At 32.7% G+C, this 27,862-nt stretch overlaps 2 protein-coding genes and 1 long non-coding RNA gene across 5 annotated transcripts; 1 reads left to right on the top strand and 2 right to left on the bottom strand.

Moving 5' to 3' along the window:
- Positions 1-1,809: 1,809 nt before the first annotated feature.
- On the top strand, positions 1,810-15,980 carry Spn88Ea (Serpin 88Ea). Its single transcript, XM_036373254.2, has 4 exons — positions 1,810-1,825; positions 1,962-2,108; positions 13,367-14,366; positions 15,492-15,980. Exons 3-4 carry the CDS (start codon positions 13,389-13,391, stop codon positions 15,780-15,782), a joined length of 1,269 nt encoding a protein of 422 aa, XP_036229147.1. The 5' UTR covers positions 1,810-1,825; positions 1,962-2,108; positions 13,367-13,388; the 3' UTR covers positions 15,783-15,980.
- Positions 6,255-7,646, bottom strand: LOC138856966 (uncharacterized). Its single transcript, XR_011395937.1, has 2 exons — positions 6,617-7,646; positions 6,255-6,557 (listed from the first exon to the last, which is right to left on the bottom strand). It is a non-coding gene; the product is annotated as an uncharacterized lncRNA (long non-coding RNA).
- A 738-nt stretch (positions 15,981-16,718) lies between the features above and the next one.
- On the bottom strand, positions 16,719-27,858 carry LOC106614366 (putative divalent cation/proton antiporter TMEM165). 3 transcript variants are annotated; one of them, XM_014230080.3, is made up of 7 exons: positions 27,760-27,858; positions 24,536-24,894; positions 24,008-24,445; positions 20,841-21,480; positions 20,632-20,744; positions 17,304-17,480; positions 16,719-17,241 (listed from the first exon to the last, which is right to left on the bottom strand). In XM_014230080.3, the coding sequence occupies exons 2-7, from the start codon at positions 24,713-24,715 to the stop codon at positions 17,062-17,064; spliced, it is 1,728 nt and encodes a 575-aa protein (XP_014085555.2). In that variant the 5' UTR covers positions 24,716-24,894; positions 27,760-27,858; the 3' UTR covers positions 16,719-17,061. The 3 variants fall into 3 exon arrangements, with proteins under 3 accessions (XP_014085555.2, XP_014085553.2, XP_014085556.2); XM_014230078.3 differs by having other exon boundaries at positions 20,632-21,480; XM_014230081.3 differs by lacking the exons at positions 20,632-20,744; positions 20,841-21,480 and having other exon boundaries at positions 27,760-27,853.
- Between the last annotated feature and the right edge of the window lie 4 nt (positions 27,859-27,862).

A 27,862-nucleotide genomic window follows, 5' to 3' on the forward strand; every position in this document is an offset into this window, starting at 1 on the left:
TATATGGGTATTTCGCTAAGACACTGGTGGCATTGCCAATTGCCCTAATTCTTCATTTTATTTTATAAATTTAATAACTAGGTATTTTAAATATATTTCTCTTTTACTGCTTATAGTCTTACTACAGTATGTAGAATTGATATATTATTTGATGATACGGTTGTTTTTTTTTTTTTTTATAACTTTAAACATCGCTGAACAGGCCCGTATGAAAGTCGGAGATCGGAGATGATTATGGTGAATTGCTAGAGAAAAATTTTTCAAAAAATTGTTGCAGAGCCCCGGCGACCCGAATATGGGACGCTTCCAATGCTTTCTGAGTAATTGCATAGCGTCAAGGTCAAGTGAACTTTTGGCGGTACAAGCTTCTGTCATCTTCTGAAGATGCATGCTTTTATTCCGATAGTAATAAGTTTGAATATTTTTGGAATATGCTTATTTTACCGGTCTTCGCGCGCTTGATTTGGATGATTGTATTTGATCGCTACGCTTTAAAATACTTAAAAAAATATATGCCTGTTTTATGAAGATTACCAAAAACAAATGCTAACCCGTTAGTGAGTAATGTCATTATTTAACTTTCATTATGGGGATTAGAGTATATATTTGGTAAGAAAAATATTTATCAGATCAGCCAGAGCTTGATCAACGTATTAGGTCAGTCAAGGATTTTCTAAAATGGAAAATATGTTTTTTTTTGCTTAAAGTACCCTTTAGGTACCTTAAACCATTATTGAATTGATGGAATTGTGAAAAAATATTTCCGATCGTTTTGAAATTTTGAACACTTTCTATCCATAATTTACGAGGTAAAGCGTTGTTAATATATTTCGTTTTACAATAACAAATTACCCGATTTTTTTACAACTATAGAAATTTCTTTACGAATGGGAAAAAACTGAAATTTCGAAAAACCCCCAGTGTTACCTAGGCAAAGCGATTATGTCACGATATATGCACATACATGTGAAAGATTTTAATACTCTTGCCACATGTATTATAACAGAGTATAATAGTTTTGTTCACTTAACTGTTGTTTGTATTACCTAAAACTAATAGAGATATATATGGGGTTATATGTACCAATAAATGATCAGGATGACGGGACGAGCTAAAATCTGGATGCCCGTTCGTCCGTCTATGCAAGCTGTAACTTGAATAAAAAGGAGACATCTTGAAGAAACTTTTTACACATGTCTTTTGGCACCATTGCCACGCCTACAATCGAAAACCTATAAATTGCCCAGGATAAATCATTTCGACAACTTTCCGACAGTGTGAAAATGGGTGAAATCGGATGATAATTAAATAAAAATTTCTTTCATTGCGTGCGCTATGAATACTACTGATTATAGAGCAAACTAATGTACTACGACTTTGCGGAACATATTCCTATCTACAAAAAATGTCGCGAAAAAGTTCTGGACCAATCGAAGTGTCATGTATTAAGACTAGAGCCAATTTTGGTTGTAAGTTATGATGAATGTAAAAGCTCTGTGTACAACTCAATTTAATTTTTTTTTTTTTACTTTTTTTTTTATATATTAACAATTCATATAAATTTTTAACAATAATCGATTTTGAGCTTCTAGCAGTTTAATTTGTTTGTCTGAGCGCCGGACCACTGGCTGCCATATTCAATAACTATAGCTAATTGTATTGCTCACCATTGAAAGCTCGAAGCTCGACTCAACGAGCGCAATATTAAAAAAAAAAAAAATAAATAAACTAAACAAGTCGGACCAAAGTGAGCTGTGCATTTGTCGTTCGTAATTGTAAAGTTTCAGTCCGACTTGAGCGTCAGTGGAATTGAGACGTGTTTTATGTAAGAAGAAAGTGAAAGTGTAAAAATACAAATATATGTACATATTTAATTGTATTAAAAAAAAAGCCGAGCTTGACATGCAAATAGAAAATAATAAGAATATATAATATATAGAAAATAAAAGAAATTAATTTAGTTTCGCCAGCACAGAGTTGTTACAAGTGTTTTTGCCATTCGATCACCACAACACGTAATATTTATATTGTACAAAAAACGAGAGAAGAACGACTGACCGGTTCAACGGGTCACTTATATCACCACAACCAAGAGGCAACCAACCAAAGTAAGAAATACAAAATGAGCCGAAAGATAATGAATAAACTATGTATGCAGTCATTTATCAGCTGCAGTTGAAAGCTATTTTGAAATAACTTCAAATTTAAAGTTAATTCATCAATGTATTTTTCAATAATTTTCATGCAGTTCGTGCACTTAACTTTTCCACGCAATCAAAAACAAAAAAAAAAAAACAAAAAAAATGTATGACAAATAAATAACCTTGCTATTTTGAAGCAGTAATTGGCAATAAATTGCATTAAGCAAAACTAAAATGCACACAAATAAAATTTATTTATTTATCTACTTTATGCTCTCAACGCGCCCACGCAATCACCTTGCGCTGTTGCGGCCGCGCGCCGCTCTGACGTTCCTGTATGTGCAGTGATTTAGGAGTTTTTGGGGAAAACCTCAAATTACTTAATACATACATACATATAAATACAATATATATACATATGTATACACATATGCATATTCATATATGTATAAACTATTTGTTTAACGTCCACTATACAGGCCTCTCACCATTAAAATACGTTGGCTTATATGTAACAATAATGAGTGTGTTGTTTTCGAAATGGGTTTTTTTAATACCTTGTACTCCCATTTTATGTAATTTTTTTAATGTTTCTTTGTGGCTAGACTTGTGTGTGCATTTTTTATGGCTGGAATTTCTCATATTAGCTTGAAAGCAGCATATTAGCTCTCTTCAAGCGGCTTTTGTATTCAAAGTGGCGCTATCACGAGCGGTGTCTATAACGTGTGTCAACACAGCGGCGAAAGATGGCTACGTGATGCTATAAAATAAATAAATAAAATAGCAAATGAAATCACTAAATATGAAATCTAAAAACAATTCAATCGAAAAAACGGATTCTACAATAAGTTAATTCGTTTGTTTGAATCTTATAATTCAGTTGAGCATAGTCTAAACTTTTAGGTTAGTAACACATATTTAGTAATCGGAGAGTTATTTACGGTCTACCCAAATGTTTAACTCACTCCATTTATGAGAAATTGTTGAATTTTCAGTACGTATTCTACATAACAAACAACCAAGTCGGGTTAGTTACACCACTAATAATTCAAAAACGCCTAGACCGATTTTATTTATCACGGATATGTTGACTTCCGGGGTGCAGAAGCCTTTGAATTATTAAAAAAAAAAAAGACATTCATAATAGGTTGTAATCCATCGGAAACGAAAGCTAAAATAGCAAAGATTAAAGGAAAAATAATGTGAAAAATTCATATACCCAAGATTTTGTGTTTTTTGATTTTATTTTGTACAAAAAAAGTTTGTTCTTTCACGAGATTTGGTGTAAACTTACCTTCTTATATACTAAACATAATGTATTTTTTTAAATTCAAAACATTAAGGAGCAAACTTTTCTTCGACTTAAAATCGAAAAGACCTAGTTTCAATCAAAAACTGTCAAGTCAGGAGGCTATATGTTTCTTGAAATCTTTTCTTTCGGATGTTAAAAAAATTATATACATTAATATGGTAAATCTGCTCAGAAAATGCAAAAAAAGACCCCACATGGGAGTACATTTCTATCAAATGGGAGTAATACTTCAAAGAAACACATAACAGAGCTGCAAGCGCCCCCATTAACGCCTTTAAATTCAGTGTTTCCCTACTTGATCAATTTGTGTTGCAACTTAACTCGAAAACTGTTGGTCTATTTATGGTAGATAAAGAGAAATACCGTTCGAAATTTTCCAGCGATGACCGGAATATGGATCTTTGGCTTTTGAATATCAAAGACATTTGTCGAGTCTTTGGCACAATATTTTCCTCTTAAAAATCAAAGAAATGCTACTCGATAAGCGGATGGAGATAATTTTAAACTACTTTGAAGTTGTTTTAATTTTAAAAAATATAGTGTTTGTAAAAACTATACTTTAAATTTTGTTGAAAAATTCTTAATTGTAATCACTCAAAAACCTCAGCGAAGTCGGTCAGTGTTATAATATTTCAAGCACATCAATCACTAATTTTACGTAAGTACATATGTATTGTATATGTACGTACATATACTCGTATACTGTAAGACTTCAATATTACTTAAAAACCGGTAAAAATATAATATTAACTTCGTCTGTACCGAAGCTATTATACCCTTCACAAATGCATTGTTTGTAGCATTAAAGGCTATAAGAAGATCTATAACTTAAATTTGGTCAGTTTGTGTGCTATATGCTATAGTAGGCTGATCTGAAAAAAATTCGATATAGGTGGGTCTGACATATGAGCAGCTTCTTAGGAAGAAAAGAACGTGTGTAAAATTTCCGTTCAATGTCTCAAACACTAAGAAACTATTTCGTAAATGGCTTATTCGACCTAGATCGCCATGCTGATTATTTATATGTATTATATATATATATATAGATCATATATATTATAGGGTCTCCGACGTTTCCTTCTGGATGTTACAAAAATTGGTGGTAAGTTTGCCTGTACAGGATATAATAAATACAATGTGCAACTATATATTGCATATACGTACATACACACATACTTGTATATGTGTTAACATGAGTAAAGACATACATACATATGTAAATACGAATGTACAAAATTTCACTTTGCAACATTTTAAAATGCATTTTGTGCGATTTTCCGGTTTTCACTTCCTTTCTACATTTGTATATATATACCGCTCTGTACGCATCTGCTCACTAGCCGCAGATCCGGCTTCGAGTTGTTGTTATTGTCTATAAATTGAGTTTATTCATGTGTTTTTGGAGGTTACGCGTACCGTAAAATGTTGTCTCCATTGTTTTGTAGCAACAGTGCAAGACAAAGTCAACCATTTGTATGTAAATGTGTGTGTTTACACCAAATATAACGCGAAATAATGTATAGATGAAAATATATATAACTTGCTATGTTTGTACGTACATTTTGTTGACACAAAAATTAGCACCACTTTCATGTTTCTTAACCCACCGCGAATGAATTTGAATGATATTGACCCTTAATAAAAATATTTATAGTTGTTGTTACAGTTTATAAGTGAAACGAAAAAGAACAATAAGAAAAAACGTTAACTTCGGGTGCACCGAAGCTATAATACCCTTCACAAATTCAAAATGTTCCTTACGAGAATTTTGATCGGTCAGTTTGTATGACAGCAATATGTTAATGTCACTCGATCTGCACAATTTCTGCGTAGATGGAACCGTTGTCTTAAACCTTGCAAAATTTCGTGAAAAGTTTTCAATACAAGCATTTAATTCCGATCGTCAGTTTGTATGGCAGCTATATGCCATATATTTTCTCTGGTCTCTGACGTTTCCTTTTGTTTGTTACAAACACCTGTTCGAGGTATAATAAAATATACATTGCGTTCTTAGGCACTTAAATTATAACAATTACAGCTCTTTTCAAGAAAACTTCGAATACATTTTTTTACATATAAATACATATTACTCTCTTTGGAAATAGTATTTATATACGTAATTATTATTTAAATCATATCTCACTCAAATTGCATTTGTCATGCCGGCTGTTAGGCTAAGTATTTATTTATTTTGAAAATATTATAAAGACTCGCGTGGGTCACAGCGACTCAATGACATTCGCAGCGGGTTAAAAATATTTAATATATTTTTTTTTTATTAATTTGATTTTTTATACATTATTTGAATTTATATTAGTTTCACACTTATATGATCGCATATTTACCGGTTAAAAGTCAATTTTGTTTATCAGAGTCGGTTAAAAAGCGGAACTGCACTAGAAAAACTATTATGGTAAGAACAAGTTGTGTAAGCGAAGAAGGTTCTCTGTTCCTCTTTAATTGTATAAAATGTATTTATGTATATATATGTGCTGTTGCATTTTTGTATATAGGGCGAGTAATTGAACCCTCGAATGAACTTCGGACTCCTCTGAACAACAGATTAATTCCGATGAAAAGCTTCTTAGTCTTCTGGCATTGTCTGCCGAAGAGCGACTGTAATCGGAAATATATAATGCAATTATATTGAAACTTAGTTAAGTTTATATAACAGCAAATTCGCCTGTAGGTCATAGCATCTTTTGAAATAAAATAAATCACAGTTTTATGCAACAACAGTTACAAAAGATGATGGTTTTACAATAACAAAACCCATACTTTCAAACACAGACCCAGCGGTATTAATTCTGTTGTCCTTAGCTTTATTAATATTGTTTATATAATTTTACATTGTATAATATAAAAAAATAACAATATATGAAGACTCGATAATTGGAAACCCCAGGTTTGTTGCTTTATTCTCTGCCTTTCGGAGGATCATACGCTTCAATCTCAGTCAAATAATTTGTTGTGCCCAGGAGGTTTTATCTGCTTGTCGCTTATAGCTGCTTAAATCATTATCTTTCGAGGCGAACCGCTTTAAATCAGTTATGGGTAAGCTTTATGACCGCAAGCATTCATATATAAATATTAATCGGCATTTGCTTGAAATAAATACATTTAAATAAGATTCGCAATAGTTATAATAAAATCGGGTTTTTACCATATGCATGCCAACACAAGTTCTCTTGAAAAAAGATAAGGAAAATTTATAATTATTAAATATTAGTTTATTTTTAAATATAATATGAATGCTCATATACCGTACGCACATATGTATGTATAAACATTTCCACTTAAAACGCTCTTTCACGCAACGAAAATTTTAATTATTACAAAGTAAGCCAACAACAAAAGCATTTATCAAAACTTCAAAGTTAACAGAGTTCACGCTCTAAATGACATATACTCTACATATGAAAAACAAAATTTCATTGTAGATTACAGCAGGGTTATCTTACCTTGTCGCTGTTGATTACGAAATGTCAAGTAAGTATTATCATTCAAATACCTACATACTACATATATTCGTTCAGCATAATCTGCTGCGCAGCGTTTATCTAAATGTTGCTTATAACCTCATGACCATTTATGATAAAAGTAATTGAGCTGAGAAGCTTAGCTCTCGTTTAAAAGTTGGGGTATTGTACCGAAAGTCTGTATGCATGTCAGGATAAATATATATTGGAAACCGCACTGCGTTCATACTACATGTATTTAAAGTGTTATTATTCCGTAACTATCACAACCATAAAGTAAATAGATTGTAATATATAATATTTGACAATTTTTTTTTTACTTTAACATGGCCGTTTGCAATTTTAGGACTTACCTAATTCAAATTGGCTTATGTGATAACCACGGTTTGAAAATCATCCTTCCTATCCATATGAAAGCAATATATTCCAGGCGTTGCCGTTCGTAAGTGTATGCTTAAAACTCTGCTAACCTCCAAAAGAGGTTGCTACGGACCAAAACTAAAATAAGAAATGAAAATGATTTTTAAAGCTATCAAAGGAACCCGAGAGACATAACGTTTCTAGAAATTTGTGTGTGAAAGCTATGTGCAAATGTGTTGCCGCGTGAGTTCAAAATCATTCGATTTACCATTTTGCGAACCATCGAAACGGTATTCTCTAAATCTGGCGCTTAGACACTTTTTCCTATCATCAGACCAGATCTCAAGAGAACGCTTGCTGTAAAAAAGTTTAGTGACAATAAAAATGTAATAACCGAGACCGTAAAGTTCATATCATATTGATAAAATGTTATTGACAAGTTGGAAGATCGTTATAATCAATATATAATTTTGCATAGAGTCGGGTTTTCCTCTTAATTACTGGCGTTCACCTATTATTCCGTTTGACTGGGGTTTTCAATTCTCTTCGCTAAAGCCATCAACTTATTTGTAGAAAATGACATCTGTGTATATACAGAGATTAAAGGAGTTATTCACTGCAATGAGATCTCTGGAGGATGTATATTCCATATATCTAAGGTAGTAATATTACTAAGACTTAAGAACTCCGTACCAATATTTGCACAAGGAATATGAAAAATAGTTGGAAGCGAGATATGAATTTTTCTATCTGCTAATGATGAATGAAATGAATAGAAAACTATAAGACGGAGGAACTCCACGTTACAATTAAGAGCTCATATTTGTAGAGATCACTTTAAAGATGTCTAAGAACATATTGTTCAAAGTACCAAGTGAAATGAAAATATTCGTTTTTTTACCCACTCTAATATACTATACAACTGAACTGTTTCCATTAACTTAAGAAAGTTTAATATAGAAATTCAGAGTAATATACTGTGTCCTCTAGATCGTAATAAACCTAAGCGTAGAACTTGTGTCTGTATTTCCGTAAATTTCTAAAATATATAGAAAATATTTCTGCAGTTGTTCACGCATGTGGGAACCTTCGACTATTTGGTCAATAAAATATTAATATTAACGAATTTAACAACTAATGGCACGAATAAATTAATAATAATTAATAATAATTGAGGATTTCCCAGTCGTTGAAAATAAAAGAGAACGTTCAGAACCAATTACGAAGTTCTTAAATAGCGAGGTATTTCCCCAAGTGTAACCACATTTGAATGACTATCTGCTTCATTAAGTGCGCTTAGTTAAATAATTCATATACAAATTAACTAATTTACGATACAGGGTATAAACAGTTGGTTTAATTTTCAATTGACATGCAGCTAAGTGTCGAAGGTCGAAAAATGTAAGAATAACTCTACTATAGCTGCTAAGGTTTGCGAAATCACTCTTCTAAGCTAAGTCTATTCAGAACAAGTCGCTCAAGCTCTGCAAATGCATAGTCAATTAATAGATAATTACCATCCATCTATTAGGCTACTTTACAACTAACGACAGATAGAAAACGTAAAAGCCACACTAAGCTAGCACCATTAATAATCACGTTATCCACACAGTGACAACTTTTCTTCGAATGACTGATGAGCGTTTGGCTTTGGGGGCATTTCCAAAATTTCTTGATGGAGCTACAATTTGGTCATCAATATTTTTTCTTGCAAATTATTTTTGAGTGTTGCTGCAATTGCTTGGAAACTTATTTATTTGGACTCGTTTTCGATACAACAAAAATGCAAAAATACCAAAACAACTTTTCTTCGACTTTCTTTGGCTTTCCAATTAGTCCAACTCATTATGAAATGTACTCGCATGATGAAACTACTTCGGACGCTTAATCACAGCTACAGATTGTTGTTTTCCTTATGCTACTATAGGCTTTCACACATACGTATTATCATATAATATAATATTATATATAAATAAAGGTATTTGTGTTGCCTGATGTTGCACAAGATTTGCTTAACGCCATCGTTGAAGACCAATGCTCTTTGTACACCGCTGAAGATTATACGGAGAGTGTATAAAATACTTATGTACAAGTATAAAATATACCAGTACATCTGCATAAGTATAATATATGTAGTAAGCATACGCAACTCGTGAATCATTGTTTGTCCAAGCAGTCTCAACCCGTCACTAACTTTTTATTGTGAACCAGTTAACGAGTATTTTCACAATTTTTTACTCACGAACTCATAAACAAATGTCAGCTGTATTTATTTAAATGGCTATACGTGATTTATACATTTTTCCTTATGAGGTATTGTCGAGATCTTATAAGAAAACTGTGATACACCAGCCGGGAACTCCAGTCCAATGACGTAAGCTTTAAGAAAAGCCCTTATTTTTCGCAATTTTTCCCAAATCTGAGCTTTTTTGCTTGCAGAGTTAGTGGAAATACTTTTTTATGATTTTCGCACGAGAAAGACTTCACTTACTAAACTCATATGTGATTGTTTATATTTTTACAGCAACATATTGGCGTTGCGAAACTTTCACTTTTTATTGTTGTTGTTTTATTTGCAATAATTATTGTAAATGCAACACTTTATTGTCGGTACGTTGTTGATCTAAAGTGGATTCGTAAACGTTTTGCGTAGATACAAGTACATCTGTACTAAGTATCATATACAAGTATACTTAGTCATTACAAAATTTATTCCAGTCTCTTTCGAATGCGACTCATTTAGAAAATGAGACATAAAAATTAACGCTATAATGTTTGTCGACGCTTTTTTCCTCGCACTGCATTGACTTATATAATTTTCGGATTCTGGTTCTTCTTTGGTAGTATAACCGTGGGCCAAGAACGCAAAAGTTTGCCAATTGCCTCTATCTTTTGCGAGCTCACACCAGTTGTAAATTCCAAGTGCAGACAGGTTGTTATCCACTTGATCTTTCAATTAGATGCGTGGGCACCCTAACTTTCGTAGTCCACGCAAGTGTATCGAATCTAAGGTTTCGCTAAAGACATGTTCCTTCACTTTTTCAAATAATTATAGTTGCCAACAGTGACATAGGGCCCAAGATGCGAGTAGTATTGTACAGTAATATTGTACATTCAGAGTGCAGGGCCATTGCGGTTCAGATTAGTGAGGCGCACACTTTTTCACCCTATCCAAAACCTAGTCTGGTATCAACCGGTTCGGAGAGGTCCATCCCTATTTTGACGGAGCTGATGGTTGTGCTCAACGCCATTCTATGAGTTTCGCAGGCATATTAAATTAAGGGATGACGTGGAATATGCAGCTTCTTTCGTGGCTGTCGAAAGCGGCTTTGAAATCGACGAAAATGTGATCGGGTTCGATTTGTTTGTCGAAGGTCTTCTTCAGGATTTGACATATTGTGAAAATCCGGCTTTGTTGTTCTGAAGCCACTTTAGAGCTGTTCCTACCGCGTCTTGGTCGAGTGACGGGACGATAACTACAGCGGTTTATTTGAGTAGAGGATAACCAGTTCAAAGATCACGCAAGCTAGTTTTTATGTCGTTAAAAGAGACAACCAGAGACTACATACCTTCTCAGAGATCCTCTATAAAAGGAGAATATATTAGAAACGATCGAAAAATAAAGGCGCGTAAGATGTCTGAGACGGCAAAGGGTATCATCATAATTCTCAAACTAAAAGTACGATTGGACCGATTAAAAATACAAATAAGAAGCAACAAAGAAATAGACTTAAGAAAGTAATTGAGTTAACTTCGTAATCGCTACACAGAGAGCTTTGGGAAAAAGGGCAAGCAGCAACTAAAGTGGCAGAAAAATAAGTACTTCTCCTATACTTATAGTCTTCGTCCCTTTACAGCCATTGCACTCATAAAACAGAACTGAACATCGAGAATAAGATATCAGTTGTGAAAGTTGATTTTCTTACTACTTTGTACTTTGGTATTGCCAGATTCGATTACTTGACTACATCTAGGCTGCGGCTGAAAGTATAGGAGATGTTTGACTTTTTTAACGAGAACTTTCTATCTGTTTTATTTACTAGCAGCCGCATTTTTTTGGCAGATAGATGTCGTAGATTCCAAAATTAGGTATATTCTTAAAATGAATCTAACGGTTCAGATTTACTAAAGCAGTATTTTCACTTAATCAAATTACTGCATCGCGCATAAAAGCTGAATGCATTGCCCAGAGTACTCGATCGGAAATTATCGAATCCGAAAGATTAAACTTATGACTAAATTATAAGTCCAATAAATCAATTTTGCAATTATACTGACAAATTAAGCCCACCAAAGTACAATCAATTTGAAGGTTTTACGATGTCTCAACTATTTCTCCTTGCACGTAAAGATATTAAACGATTATGGGAGATTTACTGAAAGACAAGGTTGACAAAATGCTGTTATTGCAAAAAAACTAATAATAATAATAAAAACTATTTTTTTTTTGTTTTACTTTCGGCGCAATTTACAAAATATGAAAACCCACTTGCTAATTGGATTGTGGGTGCGTGTTCACCAGGTGGTCACACTGAAATTTTTTTATATTTATTTCTTGTTTTCTTTTACACATTTATCTACATACATACAAAACGCTTAAGCGAATATAAGTGTTAGTTTTGTATGCGTACAGGTACGGATTTGACACATGGCCGCGACGTGTCACGAATTTTAGGCAAAAAAAGTATTACGTGTCATAATTTGCCCAGCAAAGTGTTATGAGTGACGTAAATTAGTAGCTTATTTTAGACCAATTTTTCTCATTTCCAATATCCTTAAAATCCGCGATAACAATTTGTAATACAAATGTTGCTTTTAGTTGAAGCGATTTTTTAGATTTCTATCGATAGACGGACGTTCTCCAATACTAGAAATACTTGTCTCGATCAAGCTTGTTGTTTTTTTTTTAAATATAACACTATATCTATTTCAAGCACTGACGACGCGCTCACAACCACCGTAATTTTAAAAAAATTGTTGAAATTTAATTTAAGAATATGTCAAGACTAGTAAATCCGGTCAGCAAGTATAAAGTCGAACTTTCATGGTTGGCCGTAAATAGTAAGGTTATTATATACGAGCCTTATCTTATCTTTCATAGGACATTTGGGCTTTTGTTTCGTCAATAAAGTTCTATATAATTAATTTTTTCAATTTACCTTTACTGAGATATGAATCCTTTAATGTTCTTCTGATTTAAATTTGGCCAGAAATTGCCGAATACTGCGGGAGATCCAACTCACAAATCTAAATTTATAAACAAAAAATTTTCATATCTAAAATAAACTTAGAAAACAAATGAATAGGTCTATGTAAACGGAACGGTCTGTCTGTATATACGCGAACCAGTCCCTCGGTTTTGGAGATCTGAAATTTTGTACACGTCTTTCGTCCATAATAAGACTTAGCTTATATATGAGAATATTTGCTTTGCGAATAATTTCTAAGAGTTTCTAATCATTTTCCACATAGCACGATTGGTAGTCGTGATACGCCCCTGTGCATTTTTTTGCTTGTAAATCGTACTTGATCACAGCTTACACAGAATCACAGCTGCGAAATTTTTGGCCAAATGAGTCAAGTTGAAGAGCGGCCAACCACCTAGCAGTCGGGTCACGTTTTGTTAGCTTGCAAGCCGCAGTCAGCTGATTTGACGTGTCGCCGCCATGATAATTTGCTTAAATGACGAAATTAATTGGAAAAAGATATTGAATAAATATTAGTTATGCAAATACGGATAGTGGAACTCAGTCCCACAGCAAGCGTGTAACAAAGTGAATTGGCCGTTTTTGTTTCATGCCAAAGGTGATGTCTCACCGATTTGAAATGCGGCTCGATGCCTCAACGGCAAGGTCATTTGCGCTGAAAGCATTTACTTGTTGTGGGTTTTTTCACATATCGTTGTGCGACAAATAACATACCGCAGTAATCAAAATCTAGTAACTCATTGTTTTAAACGATTTTTTGCTTTGTTCACAATTAGGATTTAAACCCGAAATTCTAAATAATAGCTAAGCTTTTTTTGCATACATATATTTCGACGCACTACAACAAAATTTGCCATTTCATTGCAGATACTTCATCAGTAAAGTCACAATGTCGCGTTTAAGCATAGAAATTCTAGCATTGCTCGTGAGCTGTCTGACGTGCGGTGTTTTTGCACAGCAAATCTGCCAAATTACACAAAATCTTAATGATGTGCCGCGCGCCGTACATTCCGATCTGTATCGCGGTCAACAGAACTTCACTTTGTCTATGCTGCAAGCCATCAATAAGGCCACACCCAATGAGAATGTCTTCTTTTCACCCTACAGCACATATCATGCACTACTCTTGGCCTATTTCGGCTCACGCGGCCAAACAGAGGTTGAACTGACAAAGGCGCTATCATTAGAGTGGGCAAAGAATAAGAATCACGTGATGCGGGGTTACACTTTGGAGCGTAGCAGTCGCATTTCGCGTTCGAAGAACTCACCACTGCAATTTTCCGCAGCCGATCGTATATTTTTCGATAAAGAAGAAGAGCCAACCGAATGTGTGCAGCAGATTTTCCATCAGGAGTTGGCTAAACTCGATTTCCAAAATAAATCAGAAGAGTGTCGCGTTGAAATCAACAATTGGATCAGTAATGTGACAAAGCATGAAATAACCGACATGTTGAAGATGGGAGAGGTGGACGCACAAACAAAATTGGTGTTGGCAAATGCCGCCTACTTCAAGGGACAGTGGTCGAACAAATTCGATCCGAAAGATACCAAGAAAGATATCTTCTATACGTCAGAGAGTAAACAATCATTTGTCGATATGATGCACAAGCGTGGCACCTACAATTTAGCGTTGGACGAAAACTTGGGCGCCTACGTGCTGGAAATGCCCTATGTCACTTCCAATGACAATGAGAAGGAATCAGATATGTCAATGATCATAATTTTGCCACCCTTCCATAATTTGGATGGCGTTTTGGCTAAATTGACACCGGACACATTGGACGATGCGCTGAAAGAGGGTATGGCTCGCGAGGTCGACGTGTCGCTGCCGAAATTCGCTTTTGAACAAAACTTGGAATTGGTACCGGTAAGTGGTCTCTATAATTTATAGTTGGTATAAAACATTAGTCGATGTTTTGACAGTGATATTTTGTGTAGTGTGAACCTAACTTGCGCTTGATAGCTTGTGCCATTGTTTTTCGATACTGGTAAAACTTTAGCGTTCGAGGTTGTTATGTAAATAGAAGGTTCATATAAGAAATCCGAGTGCCAATAACTCGTTACAAATTGTAATAGACATATGTGTAGATGTATAACATTATTAGTCCTACATGAGTTACAATGACGGTGAACATCAAACAGATTTCTATGAGAACTTTCATGAAATTAGATCAGACTCGTATACATGAAATTGGACGCTTTTAAGATGATCTATTAATGTCACACACATAACTTATGGTTGTCTTAAATGGGTACTTCCGTTAAAGTCGTATAAAAATTAATAAGCCCAGAGCATGTATTAATTAATATATCGGTCCATATATAATTAAGTTGCTGAAATATCTACTCTTTGCCGGTCAAATCGATCCCCACCGTCGTTCCCACGACAGTCGGGTCTACGTAACCGGAACGGACCCGGATTTATTCCGGTCAAGGACTGTCAACTCGGCAAAATTCTGCCGCTACAACAACAACAACATCCCCACCCTCATATTAGTGGTTGGTTTGATATTCTGGGGACCGCATAAAAAATATTCCAGAACATCCCACTTCGTACATTTTCAGAATGCCTTCGAGAAGCCAGAGGAACTTTAAATCTACTTATTTTGCACTCTATTAATTTAATCCAAAGCCATCGAAAAATACCGCTTCTTTACGCACCTTTAAACACGCCAGCTTTCTAGATCTGACGTTCACTAACTTAATAATTATTGTACAAGTTTTCAACTCTTTTCGGAGGGTTCCTATGAAAAGCTGTTCCATACCAAAAATGTACTCGTAGATTTTTCATTGCCCGCCTCAGTGCCTATTTCAAAAAAAAAAAGGTATTGGTAAATTTTTAAGTTTTGTTTAAGTCGGGATTGGAACCCACGAGCCAACAGGTAGTAGTAACGCACCCAACCCGCACAACAAGATGAACTACTACTTTTAATTTCTATATATACAATGATTTCATCTTGCAATATAACCTTTTCCATTCCTATCTCCGCAGGTACTTCGTGACATTGGCATTAATTCGCTCTTCGAAGAGGATTGTGATCTTGGTGAATTTTTCACCAACCGCTTGCGTTTCGGCGATGCTAAGCATGTGGCTAAGATAAATGTTGACGAGGAAGGTAGCACTGCTTCGGCGGCTACGGTGCTCTTCAGTTTCCGTTCGGCACGCCCGCTCGAGCCAACCAAATTCGAATGCAATCATCCATTCCTCTTCCTTATTTACGATTACAATGCCAAGGCGATATTATTTACCGGCATCTATCGCGATCCGATGACACAGAAGTGAAGATGTATGCACGAATTTCGAAGTTCGAAAGAATATAATTTTTTTTAACTAATAATGCAAAACAAAACACAATATTTAATATCTATATATAGTATATGTATCTGAAAAATGATTTTCGATTAATTTATATGTTGCGAGAAAAAAAACAACTGTTATAAAAATAAAAAATAAATAAAAATATAAACGAAGTTATTATTATTTTTTTTTGTTTGCTTATAAATTTCGATTGCACTTTATTCAGCTATTTCTCGTTCTTTTTTCTAATATATATTTCTCTATTTATTAGATTTTTTTTTATATAATACATAAATAACAAGTTTGCGTTTTGGTTGGATTTTTTTGTTTTCGCACTTGGTCTTCAGTTGCGCACAATAATCTGTACATGCATTGTCGATTGGTCCCCTCTCGCGCGGATTTACAAATTATTTAATATTTTATTTAAATTAGTTTACAAATTTTTATTAAGCGCAATGAACCTAATGTATAATGTATAGTATAATGTGGGACAACAAGAAAAATACTGTAGATACACTTCAAATAATACAAATATTTTCTTTTTTCAAACTAAATTTTACAAAAAATAAGCCTAAAGGCTTTTCGTAAATAATTTTGAGGTTAGGTGCTTGAAAACATATTAAATAAGCTTGCAGCGACTGTGTTTTTTCAACAGTCGTTACAAAAGTCTTCATTATGCTCTAAATTTGCATTTAAAGTTTTTTTCTTGCCACCCCACATTAATATTCGTCTCTACTTGGCTTTGCATGTATATACATAAAATAAAAAGCTGTGTTCTTTAAGTAATTTGGCAAAAATTTAGTCATATTAAGTGCAACATAAACTAATTTACAAGAATTTCTTTAAAAAGTGTGGTTAGACTGAAGCGAAAAATTAACTAATGCACAAAAACTTGAAATTTTTATTGAAAACAACTGAAAATGTCACGATTGCTTATTGCTTTTGTATTTTTTTTTTTCATTTGTGAATGCATATTTTAATATACAAATAATACACAAAATGGCAAAATAGCTTTGAAGGCACTTTAGTTGTGAAAATATGAAATTTGTGTAAGAAGAAAATATATTTAAGTATAAAAAAGAGCAAAAATTTGTAAATTTTTTTTGAGCACTTTGTAAAATATATATACTTTTTTTTGTGTATTCTGGTTTTTAGTTTTTAAATATGAAGTAACGTAAATTATTGGTTATGTTGCTATTTTTCCATTAAACATCGTCCGTCCATTGTCTGGTTTTCCCTTTTTTCTATACTTTTAAGTTGCACTTTAAATATCGTCTGGTTTCACAATCAAAGCGTACACAGCAAATCCAACAAATACAATGCCACCAATTATGGTAACAGTGCGTACAGATATTTTAGCGGCCACCATGCGTCCACCGATCACAGCCAAGCCTGTGCAGATGGAATGACCAATAATACCACCGGTAATAACGCCGTAGACATTCTGCAAAGTGAAATATAAATTGTTATGATGTATCAAGTGAACAAAAAGCAAAATATACATACCTTGCTGGCGGCCAAAATAATAGTGGTGAGTTGCGAACGATCACCCCATTCGGCTAGGAAAGTCATCGTGAAGGCCTGCATCAGTATGCGCATTGTAATATGTGTGGCACTCTTCTTTGCATTTTTGCGCACAATACCACTTTCCGGATCCTGCACTAAGCTGGCCGAACGTTCCAACTGGCCAAGGCAAAAATTAAACAGTAAAAAAAAATAGTATTGAGATATGCCTAAACGCGTCTGCTGAGCGTGTTGTAGTAGACATTTTATTATATTTTATTTAATTGTGGTGGACAGTAAAACGGACAAAATAACTGCGGTACATGTATGTAGGAAGGGAGATAAGACGTTTTTTTTTTTTGAGGTTATGGGTAAAAAATGGTTGTGTGATGAGAAAAAGGGAAGATTTGAATGGTTCGAATGGAATATAAAGCATATAACTGGAAATAATATAAACAAAAGGGTATTTATAAACTATACAAATCGTAATTACAGTTATATTTTTGCAGCGAAAACGAGAGTTCAGCGTTTTTGAGGTTAATTGTAATAATAACAATACAATTTTTAAAAATGTAATAAGAAATAAGTACCAACATATTTACAGAGTTATTTAACTGTGATTATAAGGGAGACATTTCGGATAATTGAAGATTTTGAAACTGTACAAAATCGGGTTTGCAATTATTTCTTCATATTATAGGTATATTCACGTATTTACAAGCAACGAAGACCTTTTGAGTAGACACAGATAAGTCAAATAGTTAAAAAAAAACAACAACACCGAGAGTTACATGTATAAAAAACTTCGAAACCCAATAATTTTAAATTTGTACCGGTATTTAAAAAAATTGTGGTGTTTTCAGTGCAGATACTTTACATTTCTCGATTGGAACCTCGCCCGAACGAGTTAAGAATAATTTTATTTTGGAAATACTCAGTTTTTTTGAGTCCTCAAAAAGGTTTAGATGAACCGACACTTGAAAATGATTAAATGCTCAAAAAATAGAAATGAAGAACGGCTTTCATTCTATACTTTAGTAGAGATAATATTTGAAATCTAAAATATATACATTGAAACTAGTAAAAGAATTGTGTGAATATAGAATCGGGACTGTTTTAGTTAAAAAGGCATCACCGACTTTGACAACTTTTCAAAAACGCATATTAGAGTGTGTAGGGTTTCGAAATAACTACACTTTAGTTTAAATTCACCTGGAATATTATCGGTAATAACATTATAGAGGTATTAAAGTTTAGAAACTTTAGAATAAAAGTAATAATTTCGCAGTAGAGATATGTTGTTCTGTAGAGATTTGTTAAATCAGTAAGTTTTATAAGGGCTGTATTATATTAATATTCGTCAAATTTTAACAGCTATAGTATGTTTAGCCGATAGTGATTGTCTTATAGTCCTGAATTTGGGTATGCTTTATCAAGAATGATTAAGCTTAACCCACGGTACAATTTTAAATATTTATATAAGTATATGTGTACTATTAATAAATGTACGATTGTAATTTTGAATTTAAATAATTGTCTTACAGTGACTTTCGTTTTCCAGCAAAATTTTTTTCATTCAACTGTAGCAGGTATTTTTAGCCGAAGCCTAAATAAAGTAAATACAACGAACGAGTAGCAATAACAACATTGAAAGAAACAAAACAAAAAAAAAATCATATGTATATCGAATAAAATAAAAAACAGAAACAATAAATGCATCTTAAAAGCCGAAAACGATCACTTCATAAACAACTTAAAGCGCAGGCGCAGCGCTAAATGCATGTAACGAGTAACGGCTGACTAGTTACGAGTAACTAAGGCAAAAACGCACAATATTTAATGAAACAAACTGTGTTTTTGAAATCACTTTACTGTTTTTGATACGGCGACGTGTTACGTGGCATTGAGAACAGCAACAAGTTATGTACAATAGTTAGACCTATACGAGTTAGGAATCATAAATGTAGTGTGTGTATCAGTGTATGTGGAATGGTTTTATCAATAAGTTTTAAAGATTTTTTTTTTTGTTTTTTTAAATGCCAAATACAAGTGGTAGCAATAGTTTTAGGTTAGATCTAAACTTTTTTTATTACCCCATAATAATCATAGTTGCTTAAAAAGTTAATTTAAGGAAAGTCAATGCATACCAAAAAGCGAATTTTGCGCATGTTAAAATAAATTTAGATTTTGAATGAAATAATTTTTTTTAAATCAAATTTCTTATGGATTTTTCACACTTTTCACAAAAATTTTTTTTTTATATATTTTTTTCATTTTTGCATAATGAAGTTTTAAATGACAAAAGTAAATACTATATAGAACATGAGACGCCTTTATATGACGTCAGGTTACGACGCTTTGAGAGTATTGAAATACAAATTGTTTTTACCATATTTTTAGGTTATGTAAAATATTTTTTTATACCATAACATGCTTAGTTGCTTAAAAAATAAATTTAATGAAATGCTATGCATATGCTATAGCGCATTGTATGCGCGTTAAAATATATTAAGTTTTTTATGAAAGGTATATATTTTTTAAACAAATTTCTTATGGACTTTTGACATTAAAATTTTTTTTTTTTTTTAATGAAGGTAACGTTAATACAATATTTAACATGTGAAACGTTTTTATGTCGTCACGTTGGCGCCGCTTTGAGAGAGTATTGACATCAATTTGTCAAAAAAAAAATAATAATAATAAAAAAAATATACATATATAAAATGCTTTTATAACTAGTCAAAAGTGTAGAAAAATCCACAGAAATATTTCAATTTATTTGTTTATTAAAAGTTGGTATAATAAACTTATTTTTTTTTATGTTTATCAGTACTTAATTGTTAATATCGCATGCAATAGTTCGCCGATCATAATATAATTTTATTTCACGAGGTTAGTTTTTATTTTTAGAACCACCACAAAATAAATGCTTTAAACCTTTTGTCCCTGCGCCATAAAGTAATTATAAATTCGCATATTTTTGCATATAACAGACACAAACAAAAAAAATAATAATTTACAAAAAAATATTTTTAAAGGCATAAGTGTGTTTAGGGGAAATGTAGGACGTGGTTAGAAACCAAAACAATGCAATATGGATTAAATATACTGGTAGATGACGCATGTAAAGTACATAAAATAACCACAACAATGAAATTCGTGACGATAAAATGTTGAAATGTTGGTGATTTTTTCAAATAATTAAATAAGTGTGTATAAATGAGCATTTGTGGTTGTTGTGCGTGTTATTAATTCACATTGTATGGTAACGTGTCTTTTGAGATTTGTTTTTTTTTTTCGTTTTAGTAATGACATTGTTAAGGATTCTAACCCGCTTCTTGCTGCCACCGAGTTGTTTCAGCTCGCCATTCAGTTGTCCAGCGCCTACAGCGACCTTTGCGTTGAGATTCAGGCTATTTAAACTAGTTATACTATTACTGGCCCCTGTAATGATGTCAGGCTTATTGTTGTTGTTGTGCAACATAACGATAGCTGAGGCAGATGCTGAATGCACCATAGCCGTTGCATGTTTAACACTACCTGTTTTCGTTTGTTTAGCGCGTTTACCATGTATCGGTGTACCACCATGACCACTATCCACAGTTGCATTATCATCATCACCACCATCAACAATTTCTATATTATGCTCATCAATGCCATCATCGTCGCCGCTATCATTATTCGACTTAAAATTAAGCTTATTCGGACTATTGGTAAATTCATCACAATTCGTTTGTTCAGTTTGATTCGATAGCACGGATGCTGACAGTGCGGGACTGCTGTGAAAGTTGGTCGATTTGTGAATGTTGTCAATAGCGGCAACACCGACACCGACACCAACACCACTAACACCATTCACACCATTTAGGAAGATATCGTTTTCATGGCAGCTGCTGTTGTCCGAATCAGCGGCATCCTTGCTTACATCACAGCCAATTTTATTTGTATTTTTTTGATTATTATTATTATTGTTATTGTTGTTATGCTTGCGTTGTCTATGCGACATATCGGGATTTTTGCTATGTGCAACAATGACGGTGGTAGTGATGTTGCTGTCGCTGTCATGCGAGTTGTTTGTAGTGACGCCAGCGCCACGCTCCAAACACTCGTCCTCCTTATCCGAGTTGCTATTCTTACGCTTGGCATCAGCATCATCGTATTTGCTGCGCTTACGCATTAACTGCGCGCATAGTTGATAGTTGGAATGGGGGAGTTTTATGTTTTATCGCAAAATTTTTGCAAAGGCATTCAATTGCGTCGTTTTTAAGGTTGAAAATTTAAAAGTTATACGATTTTCATATTTTTTTAAATAATTTATAATTGTTATTATGCAAATCGTGCAAGAGTATGCATCCGAATCGTAAAAAGAGAGAGAGAAAAATATCAAAAGAACACATATTAAAATAAACCTTCAATGCAACTTTGAGTTTTTTCAACATAATTTTTTTTTTTACAAAAATTTTGTTAGGCCTAAAGGTTCGTTAGTTGAAGTAAAATTGTTTTGTTTTGCTAAATTTGCATAAGTGTAACATTGCAATTTACTAACGCCTGCAAAATCAAGTTAAAAATTAGAGTACAATTGAACATAAGGAAAAGTATAATATACATACATATATGCAAGTATAAATATTGCCGTTACAATGTGTAACAGCTTTGCAACTTTGCGCACGCTAATTAAAGCTAAATATACGTGCGATTAGTCACAAAAGTTATTTAAAAAAAAGTGAAAATCACCCGCGTCTTAAAAAGCAGCTGTATGAATGCCGGAATTATGTGTGAACGATGTATTTTAATAAAACAGTGGAATGAAAATTAATTTTTGTATATCAGGAGAAGAGCAAATGGTTTAACTAATTGTATTATTAAATGTTTGTATTTAAAAATTTTGTTCATAAAAAAAAAATACAATTTACTATATAAAAAAAAATTTTCTATTAAATAAATTAAAATATTCTATATGAAAACAAAAATTTTTTTTCTTTTAAAAAATATATTTTCTATTAAAAAAGAATAAAATTATTTATATAAAAAAATTAATAAAATTTTCTACATAAAAAAAATTTCTTATAAAAAAAATTTCTATGAGAGTTTTAACAAGAGAAATTTTAAACAAAAAAATTTAACTGAAAAATAATTAAAAAATTGTTCAATTATAATTTTTTGTGATTTTGGTGAACTATATAATATTACAAATACTTAAGAAGCATAAAAAAAATACAAATACAAAATATTCCATACAAGTATTTGATTTGGATTGGTTTGTATGGCAGCTATATGCTATAGTAGTCCGATCTGAGCCATTTCTTCCGAGATTGTACTTTTGCCTTGGGCAATAATACATGCCAAATTTAGTAAAGATATATCGACAAATAAAAAAAGTTTTTCATACAAGGACTGGATTTTGATCATTCAGTTTGTATGACAGCTGTATGGTATAGTGGTTCGATGTAAATAATTCCTTCAGAGATTGTAGCGATATCTTGGATAATAATCTATGCTGAATTTCGTGAATATATCTCGTCGAATTAAAAAGTTTTTTCATACAAAAGCTGAATGGTGATCGTTCAGTGTACATACATATATGCTGTAGTGGCTGGGAAAATATATTTTAGATACGGTTTAAATTGAAAATATAGAGCCTTGTTTTTAGGACAAAGGATGAACCTTCGCAGAAAAAATACAACTTGGGAAATAATCCCCGATCATTACTTACTAGTACTAACTCTTTCAATTTAAAATAATAATTTTCAAAACTTAAAAATTATAAATATTTACTTTGAGTATTTTATGAACTAGTTACGAGTCTCGTTATTGCTTTGTAAATCTATACATTTAAAAATAAAAAATAATTTTTTGTTTTAAGAATTGAATAGTTGAAGAATACTCCACTATAAGCCAGATATCGTTTAGGTAAAAAAAAAAGTAATTTAAAAAATATCAACATTGTGATTGTAATGCGCTATACATTTTATATAAATATAAATATATTATAAATATATAACTTATTATTTACAAACCCTACCAAATAATGGTTATATAGTAAATATGTATTTTTGCGGTACGATAACTAATCAGCGCGAGTTTACAAAGCTAGTGATAAGAATTATAATTGTTTAAATATAATAGTTTGTGGCCCATGATGAGAGTGCACGATATTGTTAACTTTTTTTTTATGTATGAAATAATATAATTAATTGTTACCCAAATTTTCAACATTCCCATGTCATGATTCGCCAGAAATATATAGTATATACAATATATGTAAATGTGTGTGTTGTTCTTCTTTTTAAGTGAGTAGCGTGTGTGAGTGTGTGATATTTATGCGCTGTAAGATGAAGTGATCGCATTTTCATAAATCGCATAGATTTTGCGCCTTAATAGTGTAACTTTTTTTTTTAATATCTTTTGGTTTGCATTTTCAACTGTTACTACTTAAATTATAAGAAAAGCACACACAATTTGTTTTGAAAGTAAATTAATAAAAAAAAAGGATACGAGTAATAAAAAGTAGACAGTTGAGGCAGTGCATAATTAACTAAAGGGATTTGTTGTTGAGAAATGATAAAGCTCAGAAGCTAGCTAAAATAAATGTCAAATTCAAAAATGGTGTAACTACAAGTTTAACAAATAATCAGGATACGCAAAAAAATGGCACAGCTATATTGCTATTCACACATGTTGTTTACATTGCTTATTAGCAGACTTACCTCGTCCTCACGTTTACGCAAAGTCGATTGCACTTCTTCCAGTTCCTCCTGTGCATCGCTGTCCTTCATGAAGTAACCTTCGTAGATCATTTTCAAACCGAATATGGCAAACAACGCCGTTGAAATATAATATGTATAAATCTTAGGAATAATGGTAGCTGCCATGCCAAACACCACCGAAAGTACGGTCATCAGCGCCAGCGCTGATATGGCGCCAGCAAAGACGATTAAGCGCGGATGGCGCATCGCCATGATGGCAGCTATGAAGAAAGTCTTATCACCTAATTCAGTAAATAATATCACTGATATCGATGCGGAGAACGCATCGATAAAGCCTGAGTTAGATTTTGGCTCTTTGGTGGCGTTTTCTTCATTCAAATCATTTGCTGCATTTCCATTCATGGCATCTTTTACGTACTGTCTGTCATCGGGGAAAGCCTTTTTATGAAAAAAAAAACAAATTCAAATTAAATAGAAAATTATTTATGTTAAGGGTGTTTAGTAATTACGCGATAATTTGTTACTCACGCTTGGTGCACTTAATGTAGCAACATTTTCGTCAATCTCTTTACGTGCCACCTCTGCCTGACATATGGTGGAGAACGTTAGCACGGCCAAAAGCGCTATTAGCATTTGTAATCTGGCCGAACGTTTGAGATAAACATTATGTTTGGTGGTTTGCCAAAAATATGACTGATTCTGCGACATATTTTGGCGTTTGTTTTTATCAGTTTAGTGGTTAGATAGATGTGGTTGTGTGTGTGTGTTTTGTAGAGGCGTAATACTCTTTCCACGTGTTATATCACAGTTCACAAACAAATTTGCTAAGATTTTCTGTACTATGATGAAGCACTGCTTCGAGTTAAGAGTCTAATTGCGACGAACAACTGTAACGAAATGAATATGGTTGCAAGAGCATATTATTATTTGGTTACGCTAAAAGAATATATATTATATTTTGCGTATTTAGCATACATATGTATGTACAAGCTATAACTTTAGATAAGGAGAGAGTTGACAAGATAACATATCTGTAGTAATAGCATCAGCAGATAACTTCTTTATTCTGATAATTTATGCATGAGCTGACAATGTTATGACACCATACGAAGGAGGCGGTCACGTCGCTTCAAGTTAAACACTGATATTTTTATAATATTTATTAATATTGTAGACCTAAATATATTCGTATGTATGTATGTGAGTTGGTTTGCGCGCAATCTTGTATGTTGTATGTATCTGCTAAGACTGCGTTCACATGAAGCCTCTTTTGTCGCCCAAACTGGTTTTTTGTATGCGAGGAGACGACGAGGAAAGACGAAGTCCCACGACAGTCGGGTCTAAGTAACCGGAATGCAGCCGGATTTTTATCTGGCCAATGATTAACAACTCGGCAGCATTCCTCGAAACAGTTCGCTACTACGCAATTCAGTATTACTTTTCATTTTGAAATTCTTTTCATAGTTGTAATTGCTTTCGAAAGAATATTTACGATATATGTTCGGAAAATTTAATGTTATTATATATTTTTTGTATGTAATGTGCAAATATGTATGCAAAAGTGCATAATATATGTATGAAAAAATTAGTAAATTAAAAATATTTTTGTTCACCGCGTATATGAAGCGCACAAGAATTTGAACGTAATGAGCGAGTTTGGCATTATGAGCGACAAAAGAGTCTTCCTGTGAACGCAATACAAGAAGTTAAATGTAGTCTTAATCTTATATAAAGGATGTGTAATTGTGTTAATGTAATAATTTTATACTAATTCATTATACCCTTATATATGTATGTATGTACATCTTGCATTATCAAAAAGTGATACCAGACTTTTCGACTGTAATCGTTTACCGTGACACATGCCTAATGTTGCTCTGATATGATTTGCTCTTATCGCTAATTGTGGCAATTCAATATCGAAATTGTAATAGCACGTAATTAAATAAGTACAAATAACTAATAAATTCAAGTCAGGGGCATTGCCTGAACACATATTTTTGTATATTATATATTCGTTGAAAACATTCTAAGTTGGAAAATAAACTCATTTAGTCTTACCAATATGTGCAAAACAAGTTAAGCACCGGCTGACTTAACACGAAACAACAACAAATGCAATTAATTGAAAAGTAAACTGGCTAAAACAAGTTTCTAAAGCGTTTAATTGCAGCAAAAACGTCAAGATAAAATCTGTTATTTTTTTTAAATTATATATGCAATACAACTGTGGGCCCTTCTAATATGATGAGGGATTTTGCTTAGTCCTATCAGTAATTTTTGTTTCCTACTTCAACTTGGGTATTCATTAAGTTATCGCTTGCAACTTCTAAAAGTTAATTTTTTACTGCCTGTGGCGATAGTTAATATACATATTCCGATAACAAATTCAAGAGTTATTAGTCATTTCATTGTTAGATTATAGAACTTGGTTAGTTTCGAGTATATCCAATTATAATAATTTTAATTACAAACACTATTTTTCAACGAAATGTTGACTTTATATGACAATAATTAGAAACTATTGAGGCTGTATTGAATTTTCGTTGTCATAGGTCAATTATTTTAGCACGTGGTGTTGGATTAATCATAACTACCATTTTTTTTATATATTTATATGTGTATGTACGCGAAAAGCGTAAGCTTAAGAATTCATATCTGCTAAAATGAAATATAACGTAACATCACTTTTCATAAGTTTACAGGTGCAGGAAAGAACGATATGAAATAGAAACTATATTGCTTTTGAATGTCATTTCGTATCAAATAATAAAGCTAAATGCTCAGCTTGATATAAATTTGATTATCAGGGAAACATGTTGTTGACAATTTACTACAATCCATGAGATAATTTAATTTTTATTCCTTTGCATTGTGAGGTCATTTTTGCTATTGAAAATAAAAAACGAAATAAAGAATAAGGCTTCCCTAATTTTTCCATTTCAATGTGTTAAAGTTTATAACCAAACTGGCGCCTTATTGTAATCATTGCTTAGCAAATGAATACATTCACCCCTAGGCAAGACTCTTGCACTTGCAATAAAAAATGAGAATATGGTATATCCACAGCGCGATGTCTTTTGTGTAAGCAGTTTCATAATACAATATTTGTTTTGTTATAAAAATATTGCAATTATATTGTACACCAACATTTAACAAGCATACACTTCAATTGTGCTCTGAAGAATTTTACGATTGCTCTTGTTGTTTTCATTTTCTCTCGCAATATTTAATATTGCATTGCTATACTGGTAATTTATTTAATTAATATTAATTAAATTGTAAAGCAGTCAATTGAATGTTGTGCGCTTTCGTTAAGAATTTCAATATTCTCCACTGTTCCTTGGCTACGCTATTTTTGGATTTATTTACGAATGGTTAGATTTTTATTCTTAAATAATAAACAACGTATACAATCAAACTATTAAATTCTTATAACACTTTCTCACACATACATATCTTAAGCATTTATCAAATAGGCAAAAAAAAAAGATGATATGTATATTTTTATTTGGACAAGATAGTCCGGCGCTGCTACTTCATTGACGCCTGCCAGCGTCACAGATGACGTACATATATTGCACATTATACACACGTTTGCGCTTTCAATTACAGTAATAATAAATAATTATGGTAAATTACTACTCAATAAGAATTTGATAACACAAAATGTATTTAACTTTATAATTGAACGCAGTATTTTAAGGAAAAATCAATTATGTAGCAAACAATATTTAAACACTTGCACTTACTTTGACACTTTTTCTCCTACTGAAAAATTACCAAGTGTGGTGTTGCCAACGACGTTTACATACGAATATCGCCACACAACAAAGAACATAAAGCACTGCGTTA

This window comes from Bactrocera oleae, chromosome 2, assembly GCF_042242935.1.
Source record: "Bactrocera oleae isolate idBacOlea1 chromosome 2, idBacOlea1, whole genome shotgun sequence".
Lineage (NCBI taxonomy): Eukaryota > Metazoa > Arthropoda > Insecta > Diptera > Tephritidae > Bactrocera > Bactrocera oleae.